The 27391-nt window shown below is 42.6% G+C and overlaps 3 protein-coding genes and 1 long non-coding RNA gene across 4 annotated transcripts in view; 2 read left to right on the top strand and 2 right to left on the bottom strand.

Moving 5' to 3' along the window:
* The first annotated feature begins 2797 nt into the window (after positions 1-2797).
* On the top strand, positions 2798-16001 carry LOC306780369. Its single transcript, XR_013772151.1, has 4 exons — positions 2798-2886; positions 12700-12765; positions 13202-13387; positions 15640-16001. It is a non-coding gene; the product is annotated as an uncharacterized lncRNA (long non-coding RNA).
* Positions 3952-7435, top strand: rnf26 (ring finger protein 26). The gene has a single exon (XM_079272591.1). It carries the CDS (start codon positions 4397-4399, stop codon positions 5744-5746), a length of 1350 nt encoding a protein of 449 aa, XP_079128717.1. The 5' UTR covers positions 3952-4396; the 3' UTR covers positions 5747-7435.
* Positions 13373-17057, bottom strand: c1qtnf5 (C1q and TNF related 5). Its single transcript, XM_079272723.1, has 3 exons — positions 16875-17057; positions 14166-14401; positions 13373-14086 (listed from the first exon to the last, which is right to left on the bottom strand). Exons 2-3 carry the CDS (start codon positions 14386-14388, stop codon positions 13566-13568), a joined length of 744 nt encoding a protein of 247 aa, XP_079128849.1. The 5' UTR covers positions 14389-14401; positions 16875-17057; the 3' UTR covers positions 13373-13565.
* A 2555-nt stretch (positions 17058-19612) lies between these two features.
* kmt2a (lysine (K)-specific methyltransferase 2A) overlaps positions 19613-27391 on the bottom strand; it is a gene marked incomplete at its 5' end in the record, with an annotated part of 36284 nt that continues 28505 nt past the window's right edge. Inside the window, 8 exon segments of the mRNA XM_079272351.1 lie at positions 19613-24281; positions 24381-24510; positions 25467-25547; positions 25711-25818; positions 26030-26204; positions 26297-26371; positions 26559-26785; positions 26867-26935. Of these exon segments, the coding sequence (XP_079128477.1) occupies positions 24006-24281; positions 24381-24510; positions 25467-25547; positions 25711-25818; positions 26030-26204; positions 26297-26371; positions 26559-26785; positions 26867-26935 (1141 nt within the window). The 3' untranslated portion in view covers positions 19613-24005.

Here is a 27391-nt window from a genome sequence, read left to right as displayed (position 1 = left end):
TGCCCGGCATGAGAGACGGCTATTGTCCGAGTTGCTCCAGAGGACGGGGGGCTTTCGAGCATGCACTGGTATGGTGAGGGGGTGAGGGAGAAGAGTGGGAGAGAAATTTGAATTTCTGCTAAACTCCGTCACAACAAGAAGGGATTGTGACAAAGAGACACTTTGATATCTTCATGGGCCAAGAATTGAACATTGCTTCTCCATGGTGATTATATTTAATAGCGGGCATTCATCATAATAAATCCACCCACTGACATGTTTCTTCAGTGTTTCAGCCTGAGAAGAGCTTGGTATTAAGAAGAAGAGACAAAGAAGATTCAGCTTAGTAATGCAACTTGTTTTCATTGTTTGGAGCAATATATAACTTAAGAAAAATGAGGATTAAAGAGTCACTTACACTGCAAAAAAATCTAATTTCACTGAAGACCTCTCTGTCTAGAAGTCACTTGAAATAAATCCGTCATCTATGAATTTTCAAGGGATGATTGTTTGGATCATGAAACATAAAATAATAAGGCTGAATCAAAATCTAGACAAGATTTTGGGAAAAACAAACACATGATTTGCCTTCGAAACTATTTCACTTTTTTCTGAGAAATAGACTTTGAGGACTTTATGTCTTTATGTCTCACGTGTGAGAATGTATTGTGTTTCTTTATCAAATAAGACACTTAAGAAAATATTTGGGGGTTCTAGACTAAGACTTTTTTGGATATTTTATAGAAAAAGGACTAATCGAGTAAGTGAGAAAATAACCGGGTTTATTCACAATGAAAATAATTGTTTGCTGCAGTCATATTGGAAATCGTTATAGTTTACGTTTTGGTAAAGTTTTTGGCTGTTTGCAATTTTAGACATCACTGTTATCTATTTATGGTTGAGTTTGAATTGAATTTTTCCAGAAATAATGAGTCATGAAGCAGGAAGCTGCTACTTCAGCCTGCAGACTCATGAGCATCCTGCAGATGCACAGACAAGGTCCTGAGAAGGACAACTCACAGAACAGGAATGTCACGCTGAGGGACCCCCACGGTCTCAGTCATCCTATTCATATCTTTCTGAGTCACATCAGTCAAATCATCACTCTGTCTTTTTCTGAAACCAGTCTTTTGTCCCAGTAATTTATCACCTTTCCTCAAACTTCCATCCCTCCCTTGTTGGTCTGCTCAGCGTGTAATGAAGGCAGCGGGTTCGAGGCGGAGGGTTTCTGAGGAATGCAGGGTCCTGCTCTGGGTCTTGAACCGGTCTGCACTCCAGTGACTTCTACTGTTTGGAGTTTGTGTTTTCCCAGAGAAGCTTCTGGTCTGCCGCCTTCCTAAAATCTATCTAAAACACTCACACACAGATGTACTCTGGAAGTCAATTTATGTAAAGGCGAGTGTACATGGCTGGCAGCCAAAGTGACACAGTGACAGATTATCAAGAGGCTGTGAGGAGGTCTGCGCTAAAAAATGGTTTGGTCACTATGTACAGTGGGCAATGTGTTGGAGTTTACTTCCGACCATTAGACGACATCTTGTTCTGTTAAACATTATTCATTTATATAACTGTAATCTGGAAAAATCTGTACATCATCCCCACAGGAACTTTACCTTGGCAGGGTGGAGGAGGCATTAAAGGAATAGTTTGACACATTTTGGGAAATGCTGTTGTTCAATTTCTAGTCAAGAGTTAGATGAGAAGATTGATACCACTATGTGATCTAACTATGAACCTATACAGCCAACAGCCAGCCAGTTATATTAGCACAAAGAGGGAAATGGCCGGACAGAGTCTCCAGCGCCTCTAAATCTCACGAATTAAGACGTTATATCTCATTCGGGTTTTTTTTTTGTCATTTCAACATAATCCACGTTTTTGCCGAATATCAGCACCCTTACCTGGCATTAGGGTTTTTTTCTGCGAAGTAAGTCTTTTAATAGTGTGATAGCTGATATTTATACACACAAGCCAAAAAGAGCTTGAAACTGTTGTGATTACTCTCAATTACTAAGACGTTATAGACAACATTTAACTTTAGATTTAGAGCTGTTCAACAAGACAAGTGGCTATGATTGCACTGATAAATTGATTTTATCTACACATGGGACTGGCACAGAGCGGTAAAAAGTTGTTGCTGAGGAATGAAGGAGCAAACAAAGAGGTGGAAGGGCAGGTCTGATGCTCAAGTTTCTTTAAAGGGTGGAAGTGACTCAGCGGGTGAGAAGCCTAATTGCTGTAAATCAGTCAGCCGTGGGCCCTCAGCTCCTTAAACGCATCAAAGGGTTGGTTTGTCTTGCTGTTTCCGTTTCATCCTGTGCAAGATTCTTTTGTTTCCCATGTGTGTACAATTTAGTTCTGCCCTTTATGTTTTTTTGATTATTTGCATTCCATGGTAAACGTCTCTGAGGAGACAGCTTCCAGGTCTTAGTTTACGATGGAATTCAGGGTTTGTCATCATTGACAAATGGCCAATCGCTCTCTAAGCTGGAGTGGTGCTCTCAGGTTGCTGGCTACTTCTGCTGATGGAGTGAATGTGAATGCAAGCTCCATCAAGACTGCTAATAAATCTGGAAGAAACACACTTTGAGGCAGCTGTGGATGTTGTGTGCCAACAAAAAAGTTAAGAGGAACCAATTACCGTGGTTCCATTAAATAGCCTCCATCATTGCTGTGAGAGGCCTCCTTCCTAAAAATGGATTTCTATGACATTGGATACTCATACAGATACTCTTGAGTTAAAAGTAGACAAGAAAATGTGGACACTTATAGGGAGGGAGGCTGCAGAAAGTTTCGGATGAAAGCCAGCCTTTGTAATCTCTCGTCATTTACAGAGGAAGGATTCGGTTGAACCAGAAAACAAACGGAGGAAACTGACGACTGGCCTGCTAAAGGACCACGCGGAAGGTTAGTGACCATGAAAGGAGAAGGACAAGAAGCTCTCTGCCAGAGACAAAGAAATGCATAATACCTTATATAGCTTCTTGCATTGCGCCTACATATCCCTGTTGTGTCATTAAATGCGTCAACAAATGCTGTTTGCCAAGTGTCCAAAGGTTCAGAACAGGATTTCCCATGATCGTATCAGACAGAGTTTCCCTTTGCTAGTGTTGAACAGCTCAGATGGGGAGGATGAGGCACAGGGCAAGGAAGGAAATACTGTTGATATTGTTCAGGATTACAAAGCTTTTGTGGTTCATTGTCATTAAAGTGGCTGAGGTAATGGGAGAGTATGGCTCAACAAGTCACATTGTGTTAATGTAAGTGAAATGAGTTTGGAAAACTGGAAAACCCTGGTGATGGCATGAAAGATCACAATGCTGAAAATTGACTGCAATCAATTTCATCACTTCTCTCTCTCTCTCTCTCTCCTCTCTCCTCTCGCTCTCTCTCTCTCACACACACACACACACACAGTTTCAAAGAACAAAAAAAGGTTTACAATCTAATAATAAATAATTATGGGGGAGAAGTACTACATTTTAAAATATTTGAGACCTGAAAACAAACAATAATTAAACAAATTAAAAAGAGAGAATCGTGTTTATCATTATCTCTCTTATTGAATGTCTATTAATAATATAAAAATGAGGATTTGAATTTGTATATTTAGATTAGTGGAAATGATATTTTGCTGATATAATTTAACAATATATACAGTTTTTCTTATTTTTCACCAAAATTGTAGAAACCAAAATGCCAATTTGTCTGTTTTGTTAACAGTTATTAATCTCATGTAGCCTATATTTCCATACGTTTACGTTATTTTATTTTTCTTTAATTTATATTATAGGATATTTATATTGCATTTAATTTTATATTTAGATTGTATTCGATGTTTTATAAAACGTTTCAATTCCTTAACGGTTCTATGACGTATGTGATATTGGGTAATCTCACCGGAAGTAATTGGAGAGGTCAGCATCTGCGGCCAAAACAAATATGGCGGCTACAGTCACGACGGTAAACACGTCGAAGCTTTTTGTGTGCGCTCTCCGTCTCTCTTGATTTTGCCTGTTAACTTTACATACAACACGTGTTGTAAACTGACGATTTAACGAGTCAAATGTTTTTTGGACCATGCTTTGAACGAGAGCCAAAACGAAACCCGGAAAACAAACGGAAGTGTCCGCCTCTCGTTTGAAACTAAACATCCGCCACGATAACGCGTGTGTTTACTATGTTAGCTCGTCGCTTCAGCCGAACAACTACGAGGAAAATATGAAGATGAACTGCATCGTCCACTCAACGGAACGATTCACGGTGTGCTGCCCCGCCTGACACGAAGGACAACATGATGTAGCGTCAGCTAGCGTCTGAGGATCTCGCCCTGAGCAAAGTAAACAAGACATGGACTTTGGCTTGGAGACAACCCGAGATCACTGAGAGGTAAACATCGAGTTAAAGACACACTACCATGGGTTTGGTGCACTTTGTAGTCGCCACTGTAGGAAAATGCCTGGACGCCGTCTGCTTACTGCTGGACCTGAATTTCGTCATCGTCCACAGCGTGGTGCGGACGATCCTCATGGTGATCACCTTCATAACCAGCCTGCCCACCCTTCTCCTCAACTCCGTGGTGGAGTTGGGCAATTTAGCCCTGTTTTGCTTGATGTCCGTGACAGAGGCGACGTCCAACGTAGCCCACGGTACCGTCACCATGCTGGGGAGCGTGGTGCTGGCTCTGGAGGGGCTACTGGAGAGCCTGAAGATGGTGGGTTACCTGTCCATGCACATCCTGCTTCGTGGAAAGGAGCACCTGTGTCGAGGTATGCTGTCTGTGCTGGAGGGATGTGGTATCGCTGTCAGCCTGGTGGTCTACTTCACCAACACCGTGGTCAACTATGCACTCATCGCCACCCAGAACGTTTACACGGTGGTGGCCAGCGTGTGGCAGACGGTGTCCAGCCCGCTGCAGACTGTGCTGGAGCTCGCGCTGACCTCCTTCACCTTTCTGTACAGCAGCCTGGTTGGGACGTCGGCTTTCCTGTGGTCGCCCTGTAAACTGATGTTGGACGTTTTGGTCTCGCTGGTTCAGATGTTTGTCAGCATCTTCATACTGAACATCTACGGTCTCCTGCTCACTGTTACTATCGCTCTAACCACCACCGCCTACCTGAACCCAGAGCTGACCCGACAGGCAGCTGTGCGAGTTGGAGATTACATAAACATTTTTCCTGCCTTGCACAGACTTAATCTGGCGTACAACCGCCTCGCCTCAGTCTTGCAGAGCGCCCCACATTTTTTCCGTGGTGCCATGCAGCGCCTGCGACGAATATTCCTTCACCTCTGCCTGCTAGAGAGAGGACTCTGGCAGAAGCTGTCTCGACTCAGCAGCCAGCTAGGTTTAGCTCTGAGGACACAGCTCAGCAGGGACAACAACAGCAGAGTACGCGGCGATGGCGACCCCAGAGAGGAGAGGCGGGACCCGCCGGATGGAAGAGCGGGAGATGGAGCACACCAGGAGCTGCTGGACTTGGTTTTCCCGTCATCGAGCATAGACAGACCGCTAAAGAAGCAGTCGTCTTCAGGCAAAGGCGGAAAACCTCTACCTGCTGAGAATCTGCTGACTCTGCTGAAGGAGCAGGAGGACAGGAAGAAGTGTGTGATCTGTCAGGACTGCACCAAGACGGTGGTGCTGCTGCCATGCAGGCACCTCTGCTTGTGTAGAGACTGTACGAACATCCTGTTGAGGCAGCCCATATATCAACAGAACTGCCCGCTCTGTCGGCACATGATCCTCAACACTATGGACGTGTATTTATGAGAGACCAACAGAAGAGGACCTGTGGGTGGCGGACTACATGGAACAGCCTGTCGGTGTCGAGACTTCAAGTTGTACCACCGCTGACACTCTGGTGTATGACCTTTTGCTTTTACTCGTTTGTGTTAAAGGATAAGTCTGGTAATTCTCTACATTTGTCTTTCTGTCAATAAATCCCATGATAAGCCCAAAAGTAACAACACATTGGTCTGTCTGTTAATACTTCACGAGGGCACTCAGCCCCGAGCATATTTCATATTTGAAGATGTAGATCTTTTAAAAAAAACGTCTCTAAAAAGTGCAAACCGGTGTAAATGGGAAGGTTTTAACTTCACTGACAGGTCTTGCTAATAACGTCAATCTACTGTTGATGCCGAATTTATTGGGATTTATTGATGATCTATAACACAGAACATTATCAAACTTATCTTTTTAAAATTTGGTTTCAAAACTGCACAGTTTTGGAAAAGAAATGCTAAAGAAAACACATACTGTGTCCCAATTCCATATGACAATCAACCACTATGTACACTATGTACTATATACTTATGTTTATAGTAAACAGTTTTTTGCACTCTGGCATATAAGTAATCAACATACTTAACTTTTTCAACTAAGGGAATAGGAAATAACATAATCCTTGTGCATTGCATTGTGGGAGAGAATACTGTTTCTGTCACCTGTGAACACATTAACATTCTGCTTCGGGTAAGCTTGCGGTGTGGATTTGGGACACGGCTACAGTCTGTTTTGGCACAAAGAGTGCACCTGTTGAGATACTCCAGTATTGCCATGTTGAGTCTCAGGTCTTGTTGCCATTGTAACCCGCCAGTGACCCCCCCCCCCCCCCCCCCCCCCGCGCGATGCTGAAATGTCGACCACCGCTCATGTCTTAAGAAATGTTGTGCTTTCAGCGGGCCAAGCTGTGAAGAAGACAAAACTGAAAACTGTGCTTTATTCCATGAGTATACGACTGATTCCTCACACGCTGTATGAATGAATGCTGTGCGTGTATAACATTTAGAAACACTTCTGTACATGACGACCACTACTCAGAGCCACGTAAAGAAGGTTCTCTGTATTTAAGGAAAGAGTATTCTTCCAGTCAGGCCTGATAGAATACAGCTTTATTCCAGTCATTTGTTCTATTGATAGAGCTTATTCCTGTCTTCCACCAACACATAATCCATAGCAGGTTCTCCCTTTCCCTTTTGTCATTTTAATAAAACATAGATTTCTGTTGTGTAAGAGGACCATAACCTAATAACGCTTTACAATTTCATTTGCTTCTTCTTTTTTTTCTTCCATTTGTTGAAGTGTTGATATTGATTGGTGTTTAATGTTTACAGGGCAGAGTTGTGACCCTCCACCATTATTGTGTGAAGTCAGATCCATCAAACCCTTTTTTTTTTTTTTTTTCTTAAAATAATTTGTATGATTTGACCAATTACTGACAATACAAGAGGCTGTAGGCATTATGGACTGTTCCTAAAATGCCAATGGCATTCCTAATTTAAGATTTGCAGTGGACTGAAAACAGCTCACATGACCATCATCTCTTGTTACCTGCAGTTTGTATGACAGGATGTGATTTGGATACATGAATGTAACTTGTGTTTTTTTTTTTAAATACTATGACTGCCACATAACGGCAACTTTTCTGTTTATAATAAAACAACGACTGAAACTCTTTATCAGTCCATCGTGTAATAATCCGTGTAAAGCTGAACTCTTCGACCATGAGGAAACACATCCAGTACAAAAGCAGATTTATTAAGGCTGCTACTAAGTTATTTTCATTATATGTTCATCTACAGCGTATGTCCTTGATTGTTTCATCGTTTTTAGTCTCAAGAATGTCTGCAAATCGCAAAAAATGCTGATAACTCAAATCTAAAGATATTCAGCCTACTATCATAGAAGAGTAAGAAATTAGAAAATATGAAACACAAAATTGCAATGATTCCCAACCAGGGGAATGTAAGCCCCAGGGCCACATAGACAGACAGTGGAGTAGCTCAGCTGATTTAAGAGAAATTCAAATGACGTGTGAAGGAGCAAAAACAAGCAAACACACAAGTAGGATTGCAAAGTGGTCCTTGGCTGATCTTGGGAATATTTATTGTCCCAATAAGCACGACACCGAAAAGAACGGCGCGATCGTTAATGTCATGAGTAACACCTGTGCTTTTTCTACTATGACAAGCTGTACAAAAACAAAAGGCCTGTGTGGTAATAAGTATGGATAAGTATGGAGCAGAGTAGAGAACCATGTCTCCATCTTACATTCCTCCATAGTTTACTAACACTCACATTTTTTAAGCTTTGGTGTCTGTATCTTTCACCAAAAGGTCCTCATGAGGCCCACACAGGCTGTGTCATGCTCCCGGGACTCGCATATGAAGAGGGGGGATGCAGATTTTTTACAACTGAAGTACAGTGGGAAGGATTTCCACGAGGGCTGGACACACAAGATTGTCGACTACTTTCACTTGTCAACGGTGTTTTTCAAACCACAGAGAATGAAACCGTTGAGAACTTTCATGTTTAGATAAAGGGAGTGTTTTTGGGGGGCTGCAGTCGGGTTGCAGGGTTTGAGGAGTGGGCCCCTAATGGTCACATAGGACCACCATATGACAATTCATCAGAGCCTTGTGGTTTACAACTTTATTCACGTTCCCAACGTCTCTAAAAATATCCACAGCTTCATACCGGACATCTGCTACGACAAAAGAATGCATGAAATGACATTAATCTGCAATATATTTATATTTAGGGTATTTTTTAGAGTAATAAAAATGATTTAGCAGTCTTGATTGACCCTCTAATTTAACGGCACAGACGTCATGTGTGACTCAGCAGGAGACATGTAATCGTAGCGTCTTTATAACTGAGAGGTGCGCTCAGGTTCCAGCTGGACGATCACAAATGAAACGGTCTTATTCGAGACCAGAAAGCAAATCCAGGAGTTGTTTATTGTCTCCTGACCCTTGAGCCCAGCCTAAGCAGTGTTTATGTGTTAGTTGTAAGTGAGAGTGGTGTTAACAGTGGAGAGGAAGTTTAATGTCAGGGGAAGAGCAGGGAGGGGTAAACCGAGGAGAGCTTTATACTCCGGGGATTCGACCTCTTCCTTTTGACCCTGGTGGTCCTGGCCGAGAGCAGTGTGGGAAAATGTCAGACTCTCGTGCACTCTTCCCTGCCTCACTCAGGCTCTATTTTTTTTCTGTTTCTGATCACTGTCTCCGTCTCCGTACCCTGACTCTTAATTCCTCCATCATGTCTAAGCTGTGTGCTTTAATCTTGGTGTCTTAACGAGTAGGAAACCAGAGGGGTTCAATCCATCACAACAGTGACCCTGCTAAACCAAGATGGTCACCAGCTACAAACACCAAGTCAACCCTGACCTGTGACCTCCCTTTGGGGGGGGGGGGGGGCGACTGTGTCTCCGCAGAGTCGTCCTTCAATCAGATGATCGTGCGTGAACCCTAAATTGCTCCCGTAGCTGTGCATACGGTGTGTGAATGTTGTATGAATGTAACATAGTCCGAATGGACAGGTGGCACCTTGCGTGGTAGCCCCTGTCATCAGTGTATGAATGGGTGAAGGATGATATGTAGTGTTAAAGCAGGTACAGTCAATTTACCATTTACCATAAACAATAAGAGAATTTCTCTGCATAGATGAGCCGATATGAAACGGTTTTAGTGAACGTTTCTATAGAGTACTGCAGGAATGAGTCCTAAAACTTGCAAATGAGTGAGCATTATTGCACTTCTAGTTTCCCTTCATCTCGAAGTCAATGGTTTTTTTGAATGGGTTTGGGTTTTTGGGTTGCCTGAAATAAGGCCTGTGGTTGTTAACAATTGCTTTAAGAAAACTACTAAACGTCATCACGTCAACGCTAGTTCGCCTTTAGCTCCGTGGTGGTGAAGTGAAGTCATGTGACCGTGGTGTAGTTCCTTTATAGCCTAACGTTAGCTCCTTACTTCTTCACTTCACCCTTCAGAAATCCTAAAAGTGGTGTTCATTTCTGAAGATTATCTTGCATAAACGTTTGTTTGCCACAGAGTTTATTTTCTGCAAGTTCAAAAAGGACCAAAGTTTCACACATAGAGGATAAAATCTTGAGCTTTACAAAAGGTGAGAGAAGGCAGAACCGAGAGGAAACGGTGCCGTTGAATTAAGATGGAAAGCAAGAGTTTGCCAGCGACATGAAGAGATAAAGAGGAGGCAGGCAGCTCATTAGTGCTGGCCTCCACCCAACTCTGACTCAACTGTAATTAAGAGGTTTGTTGTAAGTAATCCTGATAATCCTGACGGTCTTGAATAAATGCACTGTGTGATGAATAGGCCACATGGAGATTAAAGCTGGATGATAGCCACCAGGTCAGAGGGCTCTTTGTAGGAGCCCTCCGTGCTATTTGAACTTTCACCTTCTTCGACTGAGGGAGACTATTTGCAGTAAACCAGGCCATCGAAGCATCCTGAACACCCTGAACACCAGATTCAAGAAATACTCTCAAAAGACTGAACTGCACATCTTTTCATTTTGGAAATCTTCTCAGAGAGGACCTGACAAATGAAATAATGGTTTCCTGGTTTTGACAAAGCAGCCTAACTGTCGTCTATACAGTTTGAACGCGTTCAAAAAATAGCCCTCAACGTGTAATACAAAGTCATAGCTGTTGTTATCAGAGTAGTGTAAAACCCTCTCCTCAGTGGCTGCATATCAAGTCATTCATACCACACGAATCTGTGTGTGTGTGTGTGTGTGTGTGTGTGTGTGTGTGCAGACAGTTCAAGCTTCTTCCAAGCACAGCCACACATCACAAAGTCACCTCAGGTCTCACAGACTGTTGATATACAGATGGTTGGTGTGATCAGTCCTCCATAATGCGAAGCACAAAGTGATGATACGTGATACTTTCCTATGCAGATGCTCCTACACACAATGCTTTAGCTGCTGAACAGTGATGCACCACTGCCCCCTGCTGGACAAAGGAGCACCTCCAACTGCAGATGAACCATCTCAACCAAAAGACTGAGAATAATGTCATAAAGAACAACTTTGTCTTTGTCTTCAAATCCTGTTTTAGTTTTAAAGGATCAGAATTCATGTGCACATATATCTTCATTTTCTTTTGGAGATACCCTCTCATTGAGGACAATGACGTCATATTGTTTCTGGTCATTTGGGGATCATCTACCTGAGGAGAAGTTTGTATTCTAAAAATACACACAAATGACAGGTTTTATTGTATATTTTAGTCCTTGGCAGTGTGGAGAGGGCTTTACAGGAATAGTTAAGGGAAATACACTTTGTTTGCTTTCTTGCCAAGAGTTATTTCGGTGAGAAGGTCAAAACGACTAACACTACTGTGTTTCCACCAGTAGGCAGTTAGCACAGCTTAGCATAAAGACTGGCAACAGAGGGAAACAGCCTGACTCTGTCCAAAGATGACAAAACCTCTAAAACTCACAAATTAACACTTTAAATCTCATTTGTTTGAGATGTACAACATTTTTTTCAATAAAAACGACAGATGATGGCAACGGCAAGATTGTCTAAATATTCAGTAACAATGTGTATTTTGGGGTAGAAATATTGAAGTATTTCTTTAAAGCAGTCTATTGGGCATGATGTAAGGATATAACATGTACAAAAAGTATAATATGAACTTAAATAAAATGAGAAATGAATAGTTTACAGACACTTTGGCGGCTTGTCAAACATATCTTACAGTAGGTGGCCTATAGTGCATGTGGTCTATCACAGTGTCTCACCATATCAACTACTGTATCTGCATTAAGGATTTATATGTCAAACTCCTGCCTTTTCTTCACCACAGACACCAACCACAAACCAACGTCCACCAATGAGAGCTCAGTATTTCAGGGATTGATGTCACTGCTTGGCCATCAGCTTCAAAACAGAGCGATTTACAGGCTGTGAACTAACGGAAAACACTGGCCGACGCCAGGGGAAGATTGATGAACTCCCTGCTTCTCTCATTCCATCATAGCGGGATCATATTCAAAGCTTAATTATGTGTAGGAGTCTCAGGGAGTGAAGGTAAAATAACATGTCCTCATGTGTGAGGTGGTGTACTTGGCAGGCACACAACGACATCACTTGGGTTCTGGTTTCGTCAGTGTTTACCCTCCTAAATAAACAACCCACGCCTCAAGAAAGATGTCAAGAGACGATGGGAGAGACTCAGCTCAGTAAACTGGGAAACTAATATGTCATCATTGTTTTAAACTATTATCCGTGACGGGAAGAAGGATGTGACTTACATCAAGAAGCTCACAGTGGTGACTTGTGGCTGGAGAGTCCCACAGCGTTTGGTGAAACCATTATAGGCCGAAGTAAACAGTGTAAATCCAGTGGAAAATGAATCATTTCCAGACGTTCTCATTTACTTGGGTTGTGCTTTGCCTTTTGGTATGGAAACCAAAGAGTTGGGTGTATCGGGTGGATTCAATCGATATAAATGCCAAGTAAAAGTTGACCAATTTGGCAATCGTCGAAAGTGACAAAGTACATTTACTCAAGCATTGTACTTTTGAGGTACTACTGGAGTATTTCCATTTCATCCAACTTCATACTTCTACTCCATTACATTTCAGAAAGTTGCAGTTTTACCGCCCTACATTATTTACAGTTATAGCTGTTAGTTACTTTTTCAGATTAAGATTTTAGATTTTAAAAACTTCGAATGAAATGATGCATTGTTAGAGATGAAACCACTGGTTCCCATTTTTAACAGCCCTTTATTGACCCGTTTCCTCAAGTTCCCTTATGGTGTTTAGATGTCTTGAAGTTGTTTCCGGCTCCTGCACAGAGGATTTACCATCCAAACTTCTCAGATGGTCTCATTTGAATAACAATTTAAGGCTTAATGAGATCAAAATATATTTTCTGCATCATAACCTTTCCTCTCACAATCTTTCAGATTCATCTTGTGACCCTTTGGAGGGGGCTCAACCCCTAGGACACCACATCGATCTGTAACTATCAGGTAACTAATACTAGCGCCACCTCAACCAGCTTCAATAGTCACGTACACATTGATGCTTCAGGATTAACAATTTGATATGAAATGCTTTAAGTACATTTTGTTGTTGATACATACGTAGTTAAGGTTCAGTAGGAGTTTTAGTGCAGGGGGATTTGCATGTAACGGGGTGTTTTCACATTGTTTTAATGGTTATTTTACTTTCGGAAAGGATCTGAGTACTTTTCCCACCACTGCAGTCAGGTGCGTGCACAGTCTGGCCTGTGATGAGATGGTGACATGTTTTGGAGATTGATTTGAAAGTGTAGAACTGTTAACTTATTGCATCAATAAGTAAAACTGATCTCCTCACACAGTGTGAATTGGTATTTATGGCCAAAAATATGTCAGTCAGTTTTAAAAACTAAGATGGTTTATTCATTCTTCACGTTTGCTGCAGCAGATATTGGCGGGAAACAAAGCGCAACAATAACACAAAAGCTGTTTGAATTTGCGGCCTGGAGGAGGCTGGAGGCTGCTTTCACAACATCTGTTACAAGAAGTAAGTGTCACAGCAGTTTGAAGGCTGCAACTGAAGAACAGACACTGAATAAACCGCGTATGGACCTCACGCCTCACCAGTACGGTATGTGCCATTCAGGTACATTTGTCTGGTGTGTTTTATACTCATCACACAAACACAGATGCACCGAGTCACGGCCCATTCACTTCTCAATAAGAAAACTGAAATAAGCAAACAAAAAACAGGTTGTGGATCATTTCCCAAAGTGGGATATGACTTTGCTTTGGTTCATGAGCCCGTGTCATGCAAACACAGCAGAGTTTTTCCAGTCCGAGTACACCAGGAAGCCAGTGAAGGTGCTGTCTGTCTTGGTGCTGGAGTAAAATCCACTGTACTCCGACAGAGCCATCTGGACCCACACCTGGTCGCCAGGGACGAGGTGGAGCAGGGAGCCGCCTGACAGGGACGCCGGTTTGGGCCAGTTGCCGTAGAACTGAAAATAAGATGCCACTGCGTGTGCATTTTTCATCAGGTCAAACTGGAGGCTGGCGCGGTAGACTGTGGCGTGGACGGCAAAGTAGTAAACTCCTGGCACTTTGCAGGTGAAGCGTCCCGTCTCCGTGTTGTAGTCGCCCTGTTCGTTGATCACGACCTTGTCGAAGTGGACCGCATCTCCCACAGTGAGGGGTAACGTGTGGCCCTCGGTTAGTTTGACAGTGAAGGCTGATTTGGGGGCCACGGCGCACTCTCCCGCCTGTCCCCTCTCTCCCTTTACTCCTGGGTCACCGCTGTCTCCGGCCAGGCCTCGCACTCCTGTCTCACCTGGAGGAGCACAGACGTGAGCATCAACAGCGGACATGTATCACACACTCACACATCAATCAATGTGATAATAGAGCACCTGGGTCTCCCGCGTCCCCCTTCTGTCCCTCCTCCCCCGGAGCAGCATCTCTCCCGTCCCTCCCGTCTCTCCCTGGCTGACCAGGACTGCCATGAGCTCCAGGAGAGCCCGGGATACCAGGGTGACCAGTGCACAGACTGGGAGGGATCTTGTTGTCTTCTAACTGGTTGGAAAGGTGGACTTGGAGGAGAAGGAGGCAGTGCAACGGCCAGAGTGAGGTCATTGCAGTGTCAGGGCTGAGGGAGAAAAGATAAATCGATTTTAGTCTTGTAAAGATAAAGGAAACATTACGGGTTACAAACAAGTCTGTGGACGAGTAACACCAAAGTTTGAGCTGGACTACATACAGTGGGATAATATGATCACATAATAATATGTTGAACAAGAGTGCACCACATAAACATCACTTCACATCAAACGTCATCAGATCACAGGCGCCAGAAGAGCACATATGCATTTAGATTGTGTAAACACACCGTAATGAGTGTTTTACACCATCATTTGAGGACTTGAGCAGTAAAATTCAGTTCATCTACAAATATGCTGCGGCACCGGATTAAAAGCTTCAGCTCAGTTGCAGTTGGAGGGAATTCATCACATGGATGTAAGGAGTCTCAAGAAGACCTGTTACCTGAACAACTAGTTTATGTTTTTCGACAAGTTCCTAATTTGGTTAGAGGACAAAGTAAAACTGAAATAACCATAGTACATGACTGAATTGGCATTACTCATTGGATGTCAGTGCTGCCAAAACTGTAAAGAAATAGCCAGTAATTCAGCGCAGATGTCTCATGAAAGTGTCCTTCTCTACTCAGGTAGATATCTTTAAAAAATCTGAAATCTTTAAGATTTGACAGTAACAAGTTCCACATGGAGCTTGTTTTATTACTGTGACACAAATGCAGTTTTTGGTTCCAACAGGTGACTCAGCTTCCTGTAATCATGGGTTGAGAGTCATGATAAGAAGAACAGCATGCTCTGTTTCAGGGAAAGCACGTGGTGGGAAGGGGGGGGGGGGATTACCAGAAATGAAATAATGCAAACAGAAAAGACCGTCATCTATGATCCCGGACTGATCTAACTTTTACATAAATAACGCAAAACCTAAACTAGACATCATTTAATTGTTTGACATTAAACTGGTAAAATTGCAAAGATCATAAATCCATGCAAATAAAAGAGCATGTGTAACGTTTGTTTCTGTCAATTCAGGAGAATGACAGCAATACAAAGTCCTGAGCTCATGACTAATCACGTCTTCATGAAAAAAATATGATGAGAAAACAGATGTTTCTGATAAAAGTTTGATGAGATGCTGAAAACCAGACAGGCCTCTCGGAAACTACTCACAGCCACACTCAACCGTTAAAAATGTCATCAACAATTCCTCTGTCTTTCTGTCTGCTCCTTTTCCTGCTTGTGCGTGAACTTCAATCGCATTCTGACCCTGCCTGGGCCCTATGTTTTCCTGCAGGGCCTTTGGGCAGCTCGTCTCCACAGCCCGTCGCCCTGTTTGGCCGTCTGTCTGGCAGCAGGACAGGCGTCACAGGACCATACAGTGATCTGATGAGCAGAGCAGGACTCACAGCTGTCTACCAGTACACACAGCTCTCTTGTGGACTCCATGTTTATGGTTAAAACTTGCTGTTTGTGACAATGATGAGAACCGCCAAGAGTTTTTTTTGTCATCTCTCTGGAGGTCTCCTAATTGGAGTCTAAAGCTTGCGTCCACAACAGCTGCAAAATAAGACGGAGGACGGGGGAGGACGGGGGAGGACGGGGGAGGGATAGAAACAGAAGGAAACAGTGAGTGAAAAAAGAGGGCGAGAGAAACGCATGTGAGCGTTCCTGGCAGAAGAGGAGCGCAGACAAGAGGACAAACAATGGAGAGTCTGAACAGCTGCCTGCCATCAGTCCTCTGATGATTAGAAACATGAATGCTTTTAATCACCCAACAAAAGATGAATCCACCGTTTAAAGGCCACTAACATGTAGACGACAGTGTCAACTGTACAACTACAAACACTTTTGACTCAGTTTATACTGTTTGTTTTTTAATGAACAGTATATTCCTAATTTACAGATTTGTCAGACTTTAATTTTCATTTCCTTTTCGTAGGTTGCTGTAATATATGTTGGATGATTGAGGTATATTTGTACAGGCAGTTCAAAGATCTGATTTCTCTGTAAGACTGAAATATTTTTGGGCATATTGAGACCAGCTGAAGTGTACTGATATTATCCACATTCACTGTAACCCCCTAACAGGCACTTAAAGGCAGAGCTGCACTTTTATTTTGACCCTGTGTTGCTGAATAATGCAATGAGCCGGTGATGGAAAGCACATTTACTCAAGTGCTGTACTTAAATACAATGTTGTGGTACTTGTACAGTAGTTGTTACTACATTATTTGTTTGCACCACCACATTTCAGAGAAAACGATTGTATTTTTATCTTCGCCACATTATAAGACAGCTTTAGTAGACTACTTAACAGGTTAAGACTATAAGAAGACTGGCTCCATCAAGCAGTCCTATCTAACACACAGTGATGCACTTTATACTCTTTTACATTTTATTGGTTGCTCTGAAGGGAAAAAAAGACTTTCTCAACACTAAAGCCTTCAGACACATATTTACTTCACCTGTGTGTCCGGAAACACCGAAGAGCAACTTTCACTCACAAATCAGGAAAAAAGCATGACTTACCGGACGATGTGGCGTGAAGTCTTCTGGAGCTGCTGCTGCTGCTGATGTTTGAGTGAAAGCCGTTCCTCCCAACCACAGCGTCTGGCTGGCAAACAGTGAAAGGAAACGGTAATGAAATCCAATTAGAGACTGGGAGGAGAGAGAGAACAGGGAGGACACAGAGGAACATATTTGATGTTAATCCAGCACAAACAAAAGAGAAATAACCAACTCTGAAACAACATAGTGACTAAATCAATATGAAAGGAGGGCTTCGATGTTTGGGAGATTGCATAACAGTGTTTGGGAAACTCTCCAGAGTCACCACATGAAACTGCAGCAGAGAATGAGTTCTATTACATGAGGTTATTTACACACAACAGTTTAAACGACAGAAGAGAGAGCTAAATACAGACGTCAACTGACATAAAAGCAAACAGATAGTCACACTTCCTTTACTCTGTGATTTTCTTTATCTGCCTGCAAGTAATTTGCTCCATCCAGATAACATCATCCTATTATCACGTCCCCCACTCAGACGAGACTCTCTGACGGTAATCCTCCACTCCCTGTAATCCTTCAGTGGCAGTGTTAAATTGATAAAGCAAGAGCTCTTAATATCTTTTTGGCAAGGAAGCTAAAACTTGAGCTGCTTGAATTCAGCAGCTCCCTTGAATTTCGGCCAAGGAATACATGTTTTCACTGTTATCGTGCAGCAGTGACCCCCAAACAGACCAGAACTGTGCCAAAAGTGGAGATGGCGGAGGAGTGTCTCATCTCTGTGGGAGAAGCGAAAACAGAAAATAAGCAGGACGAAGCCTTGGAGCAGGACTGTGTTTAGTGTGGCAGCAATATCTTCGACCATGGGCCAATGTTTTACAGGTTTATATGTTCTCGACATGTTTGTTGCTTGTAATTTAGAAAGTAGTTGACTGATAACACTGTTTGAGTTGAGTTTGTATCCAACAATCTGACATCGATCTGTCCACCGCTTTGGTCCAGACTGAAAAGTCTCAACAACTATTTGACGGATCGATCTGACGTTCATACAGACATTGGTGGTTCCCAGAGAATTAATCCGACTGACTTTGGTGCAGACATTCTTCTTCTTTTAATGTTTAATTGTAATACTTCCATTGATCCCCTAGCTTTGAATTTAGTGCCATCATACTTTGATGAATGATCAAATAATTGCAAACATTCCCTTCAGCCGCAGCTGCTACTTTGTGTTTAGCGAGAATTAGCAATTGTTAGCATGCTACCACACGAGATTAACAGAGTGAACCTGGTGAACATTGTACCTGGTCAACCTCAGCATGTTAGAGGTGATGTTAGCATTACGTTCAAAGCACCACTGTGCCTAAAAACAGCCTCACAGAGCCACTTGACCTTTGTTTTCATTGTACGTTTAGGCCGCTTCTGTTTGTACTCATTTAGCAGAGAACGACTAGTACATGCAAATATATGTTACATGTAAGAGTGAATCTGTAATTGACAGGCTACCACAAGGATAAACGGTCGCCTGCTTCAGTCATGGTTGATTTAAAGTCTAGTGTTGTTGTTGTCTTGTGATAAAATGTCATCCTCAGACAACTTCAGTTGGACTCTCACCTATTTGTTTGTGAGGCACAGATGACATTAAAGCTGTGTTTTAAATTGAAGAAATACTTATTTTACAATTAAATGAAGTAGATTAAGTATTTATCTGTCGAATGATTCTCGGATTAGGATTATTGGACTTCAACACCTTAGTGCTGTTTGAATAGCTTGGTGCAGAATGAGGCACAACTAGCATGTGACATTACATGGATTTACATTAGGCTTGTATTTACATTTCGTAGATTTGAAAGTACGTAAGCTATAAAAACAGTAAATCATAAAAGTGAAAAGTTTCAGCTGGAGAGCTGGATTTGGTCCATAGGCCAACCACAAGTATAATAGTTGAATCACTACACAGTAAATCATGTCATTAAAATCAATATATCTTTATGTGTTATTGACACAAACATAGGCAATTAAAATGACTTACTTGATTATGAATATGTGCTCACACCCTACAGTTATGCATAATAAGATATGTATTTGCTGTGACATGCGTGTTCCCACTGAGAAAAAGGAGTGAAACTGCTCTGACTGAACACATGGGTCTACTTAGTGTTTTAACGATCAAACACGAAGTTTAAAAGGATAGGTTTTATGTGGGGAGTTGGGGGCATGTTTTTAATTAGCAGCACCTGAATCAGCACATTCTGGGTCTGCTAATTTCCTGTTAAAGTCCATAAACTGCTGCTCAGAGGATTTACTGTTGATTTAAACCACTTGGCAAACTAACAATTGGAATAGATTTCTAGTGGGTGGCGGTGAAAAAGTTGGCGCAAAAGTGAGATTGGGGCGCAAAAGTGAGATTGGGTTAGCAGAATAAGTTTAGTTTGGGCATGAACTCAGAAACAGCCCTACCTTTCAAAATAAAATTAAAAAAAACATGTCCTGAACACGAGGAGCTGTGAACACAGACGCTGTGCCTCTTTAAAGATGATATAGCGTGACAATGCTCTTATTTCCCAAAACATCTGTGCTTGAATAGACAAAAAGCTCAGTTTTGAACTTTACAACAACTCATTATGGTGCCCACAGATTACTGACTGAGTTTAATATATAATATAACAACAAACTAGTCCACGTTGTTTGTTTTTTAAACTACTGGTATCTCCCGTTAAGTGTCAATTTTATAAATTCAGTAAACGAGGCAAGAGACAACAAAGAGTAAAGGAGACATGTTTATTATTTAAACTATCACTTAAATAAAAAAGTGCATAGAAAATAAACATGATTAGAAACTTTTCTTTTTATACTTATATACAACTTTGTTTCCTAATTATACATTCAACCAAGTAGTTTGTGGTCTATTTTCACTGTGGTGGTTTTCCTTCATTTTGTTGATGTGTATTGAACGAACACTGTTAAAAACGGGATAAAATATGACTGTTGAACTCATGAATACCATTATTACAGAGAGCAGGAGGAATATTGATAAGACAAAGGTATATTCAAGGCATAAGAAACAAGCCTGTTCATGATCCATGATCCCTCTTTCCCCGCACGTCCTTCCCTCCGCTCCCTCGCTGTGACACCACGTCCCATCCTAGGCTGATAACTTCTATACACACGAAACAATTAGAAAATTACAAATACATGTTACGTACTCGCCAGACACGCTCCCGAACCGTGACTTGTAAAAGAACAATTCAGGGTGGATGTTGCACAAAATAAATAAATGAAATGTTTTCAACATCAGCATTATGACTTTTCTATTAAAAACAAAACAAAAAGCCAGTACGTGATAAGTACAACAAAAGCTTCGGCGGCGAGGGAGGTCGTCGGGGAGATCTTTAAAACTCCCGGACAGCCTCCACAGACCAAACTCTTAATTTATACCACGTCAAGTCTAAAAAGTCCCTGTTAAAAACGTACAAAGAAAGAAAACAGAAAAACATTCACCACAACAACCAGAGCGGAGGGGGGGGGGGGGGGGGGGGGGAACAAAAAGGCTGACTTCAAGAAGTTCACAACCACATTAATACAGTTACATTTCTCATCACATAAAAACAAAACAAAAAAAAAAAGGTTCCTTTCCAGAAAAAAAATATTTGAAAAGCAAAACTGCAGTGCTCCTCGTTGATGAAGGAACACTCACAGGCACAGCAAAACTGGTACTGGATATCAATATACAGAAGAATGATGCACGTTAGCTTCATCTGATAGTACTGTAACACAAAACCATTATAGAGTACACTGAAACATTGCTATTAACCGTTATAAATCTGATGTTTTGCTACTGTAACTAAGTTTGTCTGTCCATTCCATATATTGTAGATAAGATACTAAAGAACAAGTAATTGCTATGCATGTTTCCGTATAATATTGTTATGTATTTATACTATAGTTACAGATAATGGCGGAGAAGAGCCACTGGTGTGGCGTGGTAAAATGAAGTCCAAAGATCTTGAGGAGTGAGAGCCGTAGATAGAGCCCTTGGCATCAGTAAACACGTTATCGCCGACGCTAGCGTGAAGTGGAGAGCTAACCGATAAGAACTTGTTGTCCTGCAGACAGAAATGCCACCGCTGTTCACGCTTCAGTATTATTCCCAGTGCTGAAAAGAAAACCGCCGCTTGCTGCTGCTGCCCAGTTTGAGGTCACGTCTACATATTGTTCATATCTCTACCAGGGGGTTATCGACACAAGAACTGAAAACAAATGTCGGCAACAAAGCATCAACATTATCCGGTGACGTGAAGGAATATACATTCATCGTTGACCTTAGCAGCTGAACTCAGCGAGCCCGACGTCGGTGCAGCCGTACAACCGGTTTAGGGTCAGGGCGGGGGGGGCCTGATCTCGAGCCCTAAAGTGGAAAAGCACAGCCGAGGTTTGTACACACTGCACCTTCAGGAAGGAGAGGGCTGCTGGCGTGGTCCCTGCCTTCACTTTGTTGCAGGAAAACAAACAACAACAAAAAAAAAACGAGTCAAGTGCACTTGGCTAGAGCCTCAAACGTCTCTTTCAGGAGGCATCAAGACCAACCAAAGATGACCAAACTCAGTTTTTATATATCGGGGGCCTGATGCACAAACTCAAAGGTATCCATCTGTGCTTGTGGTTTCAGCATTGGAGCTGTATAGTCTGTCTGTAGAAAGAGTTTACCTATGTCTATTCAGTGCCTGTGTCACAGCTAAAGTGCAAATCACGTGTGGGTCATGTTTTTTCCCTTTCAGTTCACAACAAGAAGCAGCGTGGGAGCGACTGCTGAACGGCCTTCAGGTGATAACGAAGTCGGCATGAACGGTGGACAATGAATTAATTTAAAAAAGGGACAAAAGACTTTGACTTTAGTCGCATCGTGAAACAAGTCATTGTAAACCTTCTAAATCGATTGTTCCGACCGGGACATGAAGGCTCGTGAGAGAGAAGAGGCATTTACAACTAAGGCAAAAACCACCACGACAGTGAAGGAGAGAATAAAAAGTGATTTCTGAACGCTGGTGAGCACAGGTGAGTGGTCACCGTGATCAAGTGGCTTCTTTAATAAACGGATTGGCTCGACGGGGGTACGATGAATGCTGTGGATCGCGTTAAAGTAAAGGCACCTCTTTGTTTTTAGTCTGCAGAGGGACAACACTGTCGACCCACGGGTTGATTAGTGACAAGAGGGGGGAAAACGACTCGTTTTGATGAGACTGCCTGGTAGCAGCAGCCTGTAAGTGGAACTTGATTCTCGGTGTGATGTGGTGTGGGGGACAATAAGGCTGGAGAGAGGAGATATCTGCGAGGGATCAACAATCTTAACTCTCTCAAGTGCATAATTAATAGTTCACGACTGCCGTACTGCCAGCTAGAACTGGAACAATAAAAAATAACATCAGCTCCGACCAAACGGCCCGGGATAGATAAGAGAGCAACTGGTGGACTGAACTCAACGGACCGAGCCACAGACCAGTGTCAGTCTTTGGAATCAACGAAAACATTCAGGCTACAAATAAAAACAAACAAAAAACAACTTTGAAAAGGCAGCGGAATACAAAACATAGAGACCAAGCATTAGTGTTTGTAAACCTCTATTTCCTACAAAAATGGCAATAAAATAAATACAATTTTTTAAAAATATAAATACCATCATTAAGTGCTATTCACTAGTGAGTGCTTTGTAAGTCTTTTTGTAGAAAAATATACATTATTTACATTTGTTTTTTTAAAAGCAAGCATATTTCCCTGTCCATAATAAAAAAGATGACAAGACAAGACAAAAAAAAAAAGACGTAATACAAATAAAAAAACATTTTCCAAAGTAACGGTTATCACAACAGGCCAACGAGCGGTGTGAATATTCAATTCAAGGGCGTGAAGTTTGGTTCTCTCTGCTGCTGTAATTTGGAACGTGATTCAAAAGTCCGAGCTCGTAGAATTACCAAAAACTATTTTTGATAACAACAGCATCTGTCTGTATGTTTCTGTAAGATCCACGGCTGTAATCTGGATCACGGCTCCGGAAAAAGAAAATCAATTATAAATACGTCTACTAAAGCACATCAGTAGGGTTCTCCAGGCCCTTGGCTGTCAGTCCACCAGAATCTCTAGCTGCCTCGCTCTGTCAGGCCAGAGGCTTGAATCCCATCAATAACATGTCTACATAGCTACCAAGCTGTCAGACTTCAATTTAAGTACAACGGATGCTATCGACCTCAGATATCACCCTTTACACGAACGGACAAAAATAACCTTTTTGCTTCTTTTTTATTTTAAACAAATCTACATTTCTACCCGTGTCTCTTTTTCTCTCTCGTCCTTTCTGTGGCCACTGCTCCCCCTAGTGTTTCCACCGGTACAGCTCTTCTCAGGCTGCTTATTCACAAGCAGCTCCTATTTACAGTGTTAAATGTACACGTACACACACACACACACTCACACACACTCACACACGCACACAAGGGGGAACGGTTCAGTAAATCACCACGGCTCTGGAGGCATCAGGGCACATTCAGACAGGGAGATGTGCATCAATTATAGCCGACACTGAGGTTTATAAAAATAAACAACAAAAACAAACAGAAATACTAACACGTTTCTAATTTGTCTTTCTATTAAAATTACTGTTCCAAGTCCCTTCAACAAATTGCACTTTGGTGTAAAAAGGAACCAAGTTCTTGAATTTTTTTCTTCTTCTATGTTCACATCTCAGCATTAGTGGACCAGAACATACTTCTAGAAAATGAAGGATGGGCCAATGTAAAAAATAAATGATGAAGGGGTAACTTTATCATCCAAATTAAAGTTATTGTTGTATTGCAATGCTGTGAAGGCTCAAACCGTTTCATTACTCAGGTGCCAAATGTAAATGAGACAAAAGGAGGCACAATATGTTTGAATTTCTACGAGTGGCCCTTCCTGTATGTACAGCACGACCCACGGCCGCTGCCTCTGCTGTGGTTCTAGCAGCAAAAACACCGGCAGACCCGGCGCCCTGTTGGCAGCGGTGGTCCTACGTGGACCGGACCCAGGAAACCGACCTACAGCCGGTGCCGCGGCAAACCCCCAGTAGGGAGGACCTCAGAACGCCGTGGCACTGCTGCTCTACCACTCCGCTTTTTCAATTGTTCAGTTGAGGAACTCGCGACACTTCTTCGCACCGCAGTTGCAGGGCAGCTTGTTGCTGGCATCCTCAATGGGGAACTTGTAGTCGTAGGTCAGCTCCTCCCCGCAGTAAATGCGCCGAGAGGCCAGGATGACGATGTGCTTCAGGCCGTCCACGGTGATGACCCGAGAGTAGCAGTTGGGCTCACAGGAGTGGTTGATGAAGCGGGCGGCGTTGCCATGCACCGTGGCGTCTACCACCTCGTAGTCATCGATGCGGAACATGTAACAGCCGATCCCCTGTGAGAAAAGATAAGACAGAGGTTTTGTGCATGTCATATCATTATACTTCATCAAACTAATGCATCTTTAACTCAAAGTTCATTCCCTAGAGCTCACCTTTCCGTCGTAATATTTCTCCCGTTTGTCAGTGAGCACAGACCGGATGACGTTTCCAGAGTATTCAATGACCATCTCCGCTGCATCGATGGTTTTCTTGCAGAACAGACCTCGGCCATGAATGGGAGACCTGCAGAGGGATACAGAGTTTGGAATTGAATCCCAGTAATGGCTTTAGCCTGCATATGGAGACGCTGATTTTGTTTAGGCCACCTGCCTTTTTTTATACCTTCAAGTTTACCAAGATCATGGACAACCACAACTGATCTCATTATTATAAACCACAAAGGTAAATGTGACAGTGAAATCCAACAGGAAAGGTCTGACGTCTCCTCTTTGACCGCAGGACTTTCCCCAGAGACGAGGAACCTTTTAGGGAACTCACTGCGTTTCAACCGCAGAGACCACAAGGACAACAAGGAAGTACTCTTCTATCGATTTAGGACCATTTTAGGAGACAGGAAGAGCCTTTCTCTTTGTTTGATGACATTAAAAGTAAAGTTAGATTATGAGTTTAATTTTGGCTTCCCGACTTGTTTAAAACAAAAAGAGAGCGAGTCGGGAGAGACATCATGCAGCAGTGCTGCGAGTGACAGAAATAAAAACAAAAAAAGTCTGATTGTTTCATGCCGGTTACGTTCTACAGCACAAATAAATATCCATCAAACACTCAGCAGATGATTTACGGTGCAGACAGATGGTCTTAATTTCATTTTCACCCCGTGCATGTCATTCATTACATCCAACAAGCAGCAGTAAATACTCAGTGTTGTCGCAGTGAGATAAAACCAAGGCTGTTTTCCTCCCCACATGATTTTTCGATGAAACATGCGGCCACGCTGAACTGCAGGCTGCAGAGTGTGTTTGTCCTTGTGACCACCAGCAGCCTTCGTCAGTCCTTCTGGTTTTTGGCAATACAGACAACAATGGTCTGAAGGAACCTTCTAGTTCCTTGAAAACGAATTAACCAGGAAGTTGTTTTGTTTAAACCCAGCTATTGAGCATCATCTACGTCTTGTGCCACTTTTCATCCACCTAATTGTAAATGATTTACAAACAATGATGTTTAAGCCATTGTGATCTAACCTGTAGACTCCAACGGTTTCCTTAGACGTGGCCTTGAGCTGTTTGAATCTCACAGCCAGTGGCAGCTCCATGGAAGCACGCCTGCAACAAAAAGAAGTGTCAAAATGATATTTTAACCCTCAATTTCAGATAATAACATCAGGTCAGATCATGTAAGACAAGATCCTCAGGGGGGGGAGTTCATGTGTTGGCAGATTGTAATGGCTGTGAATAAGCAACAAATCTTGTGGGCGCAGTAACTGACCTGGCAGTCCTGAGCTGCCCTTCGTCGTCATCGTCTTCTTGCGGCCTGTACTCGGGAGGCTGGCGGTGTTTTGAAGCCAGGAAATTGAACATGTCAAATACAGACCTCCTGGAAGGCAAACAGATGCAACAGGCAGCAGTCAGAAACACAAACGCACGAGATCCAAACAGGTTTGGTTACAAGTTTGATTAAAAACATTTTTTCCTAATAAGGAGCATTAAAGTGGTTTTCCAATCGTCCAATGAGTCATTAACCCGATCTGTCTATACACGTCTTATAGACACGTATACGTGTGTGTGTGTGTGTGTTCCTTCCTGACCTGTGGTGGGTCTCTGCACGAGCCGACCCGTGGGGGTTGATGGGAGGTTCATCGGTGTCCTCTGGTTTATGGAAGCGGAAGCGGTAGCTCCGACAGTGTCTGGAGCCGTAAAGCTGCTCGAGCAGGAAGACCACCGCCTCGTGGACGACTCCCAGCATCCTCAATCCATTCACACCTGGGGAGGAGCAAAGGAACACAGTGAATAGTTTGCATATACGCAGCGACGCTTCTATTCTTCTTTGTTGTGCGGCGTCGTCAGAGTCTCACCTTCAAAAGAGAGCTCTTTGAGTCGTGCATTGGAGCGAGCTTCCTGCACCTTGTCAGTCAGGGATTTCCAAGCCTCTGTAAAGTTAGGACACGACAGCTCAGTATTTCCTGCACACTGTAACGGATCTTATTTTATTTTATCACCTTTATATGAATACATGTGAAGTGTATGTGTGTGAAATGTAACCTTTTATGTTGTAATTACAGTGATGACTTTTTGCCGAAGGCATATTAGCACAGAAACAAAGCCCCTTTCCCTCACCTTCGATGCTCTCACAGCGGATGTGGAAGCCGTCCTCACTGCAGATTTCAAAGATGATGCCCTTCTTGGGTTTGCTATCCAGGCCGGTGTCCCTGCTGTTGCCGTCTTGGTCGGGTGGTGAAGCCACAGGAAGAGACCCTGCTCCCCCGGCTGCAGACGGTTTGTCTTTGCCCACTACTTTCCCCGGTAACACAGGACTTTCAGATGTCTTCTTTTTACCGAGCACACTGGGAAATGATTACAGGGCATTTAGAACTCTTTAATATATTAAGTATGCAAATGGGCACCTAGCCTGGATGACCCCATACCTCTTGCTGGTCGCCTTGTCTGCAGGCTTGCCCGTGTCCATGGGTTCGGGGGAGCTCAGCTCTTTGGAACTGTTTGCAAAGACAATAAGAGAGGTTTCAAATGTATATTATATAATGTATATGAAATACATTTGATGCAAAAGAACTTTAGGGACCAATCGGGAGATATAAATTCAGTCAAGATGAGATATTTCACTTCTCTGTACCCAAACCAAACTGTATTATAGTACAGTGACTTTGTTTTAAAGAAGCATCTAAAGAATAAAGCATACACACAATCCTGTTATTGTATTCACAATTCATTATAATCAGAGTTTTCACTACATTTCAATGACTTTGAAGCAAAATTTTATGACAATACATTTCCGGAAACAATTGTGCATACATGAAAAAATAAGAATGAAAATTCAAGTCAAAATTGACCAAAGTATATCTTAACTAAAATGTATGAACATGACCTGAAAAGGCAATGAACTCCTTTGCTCACCAGCCACTGAGGCTCGTGGGCTTCACCACTCAGTCATT

The sequence above is a fragment of the Melanostigma gelatinosum genome (genome assembly GCF_949748355.1).
Source record: "Melanostigma gelatinosum genome assembly, chromosome: 7".
NCBI lineage: Eukaryota > Metazoa > Chordata > Actinopteri > Perciformes > Zoarcidae > Melanostigma > Melanostigma gelatinosum.
Note: the sequence above shows the minus strand (reverse complement) of the source record. Positions and strands in the feature narration are given on the sequence as shown.

Bases quoted from the DNA above. Each gene is read 5' to 3' on its own strand.
- rnf26 (XM_079272591.1), top strand. From the start codon at position 4,397: ATGGGTTTGGTGCACTTTGTAGTCGCCACTGTAGGAAAATGCCTGGAC.
- c1qtnf5 (XM_079272723.1), bottom strand. From the start codon at position 14,388: ATGACCTCACTCTGGCCGTTGCACTGCCTCCTTCTCCTCCAAGTCCAC. The intron at 14,087-14,165 runs GTGCTCTATTAT...GTGCTCCTCCAG, and splicing joins GGGGGACGCGGGAGACCCAG to GTGAGACAGGAGTGCGAGGC.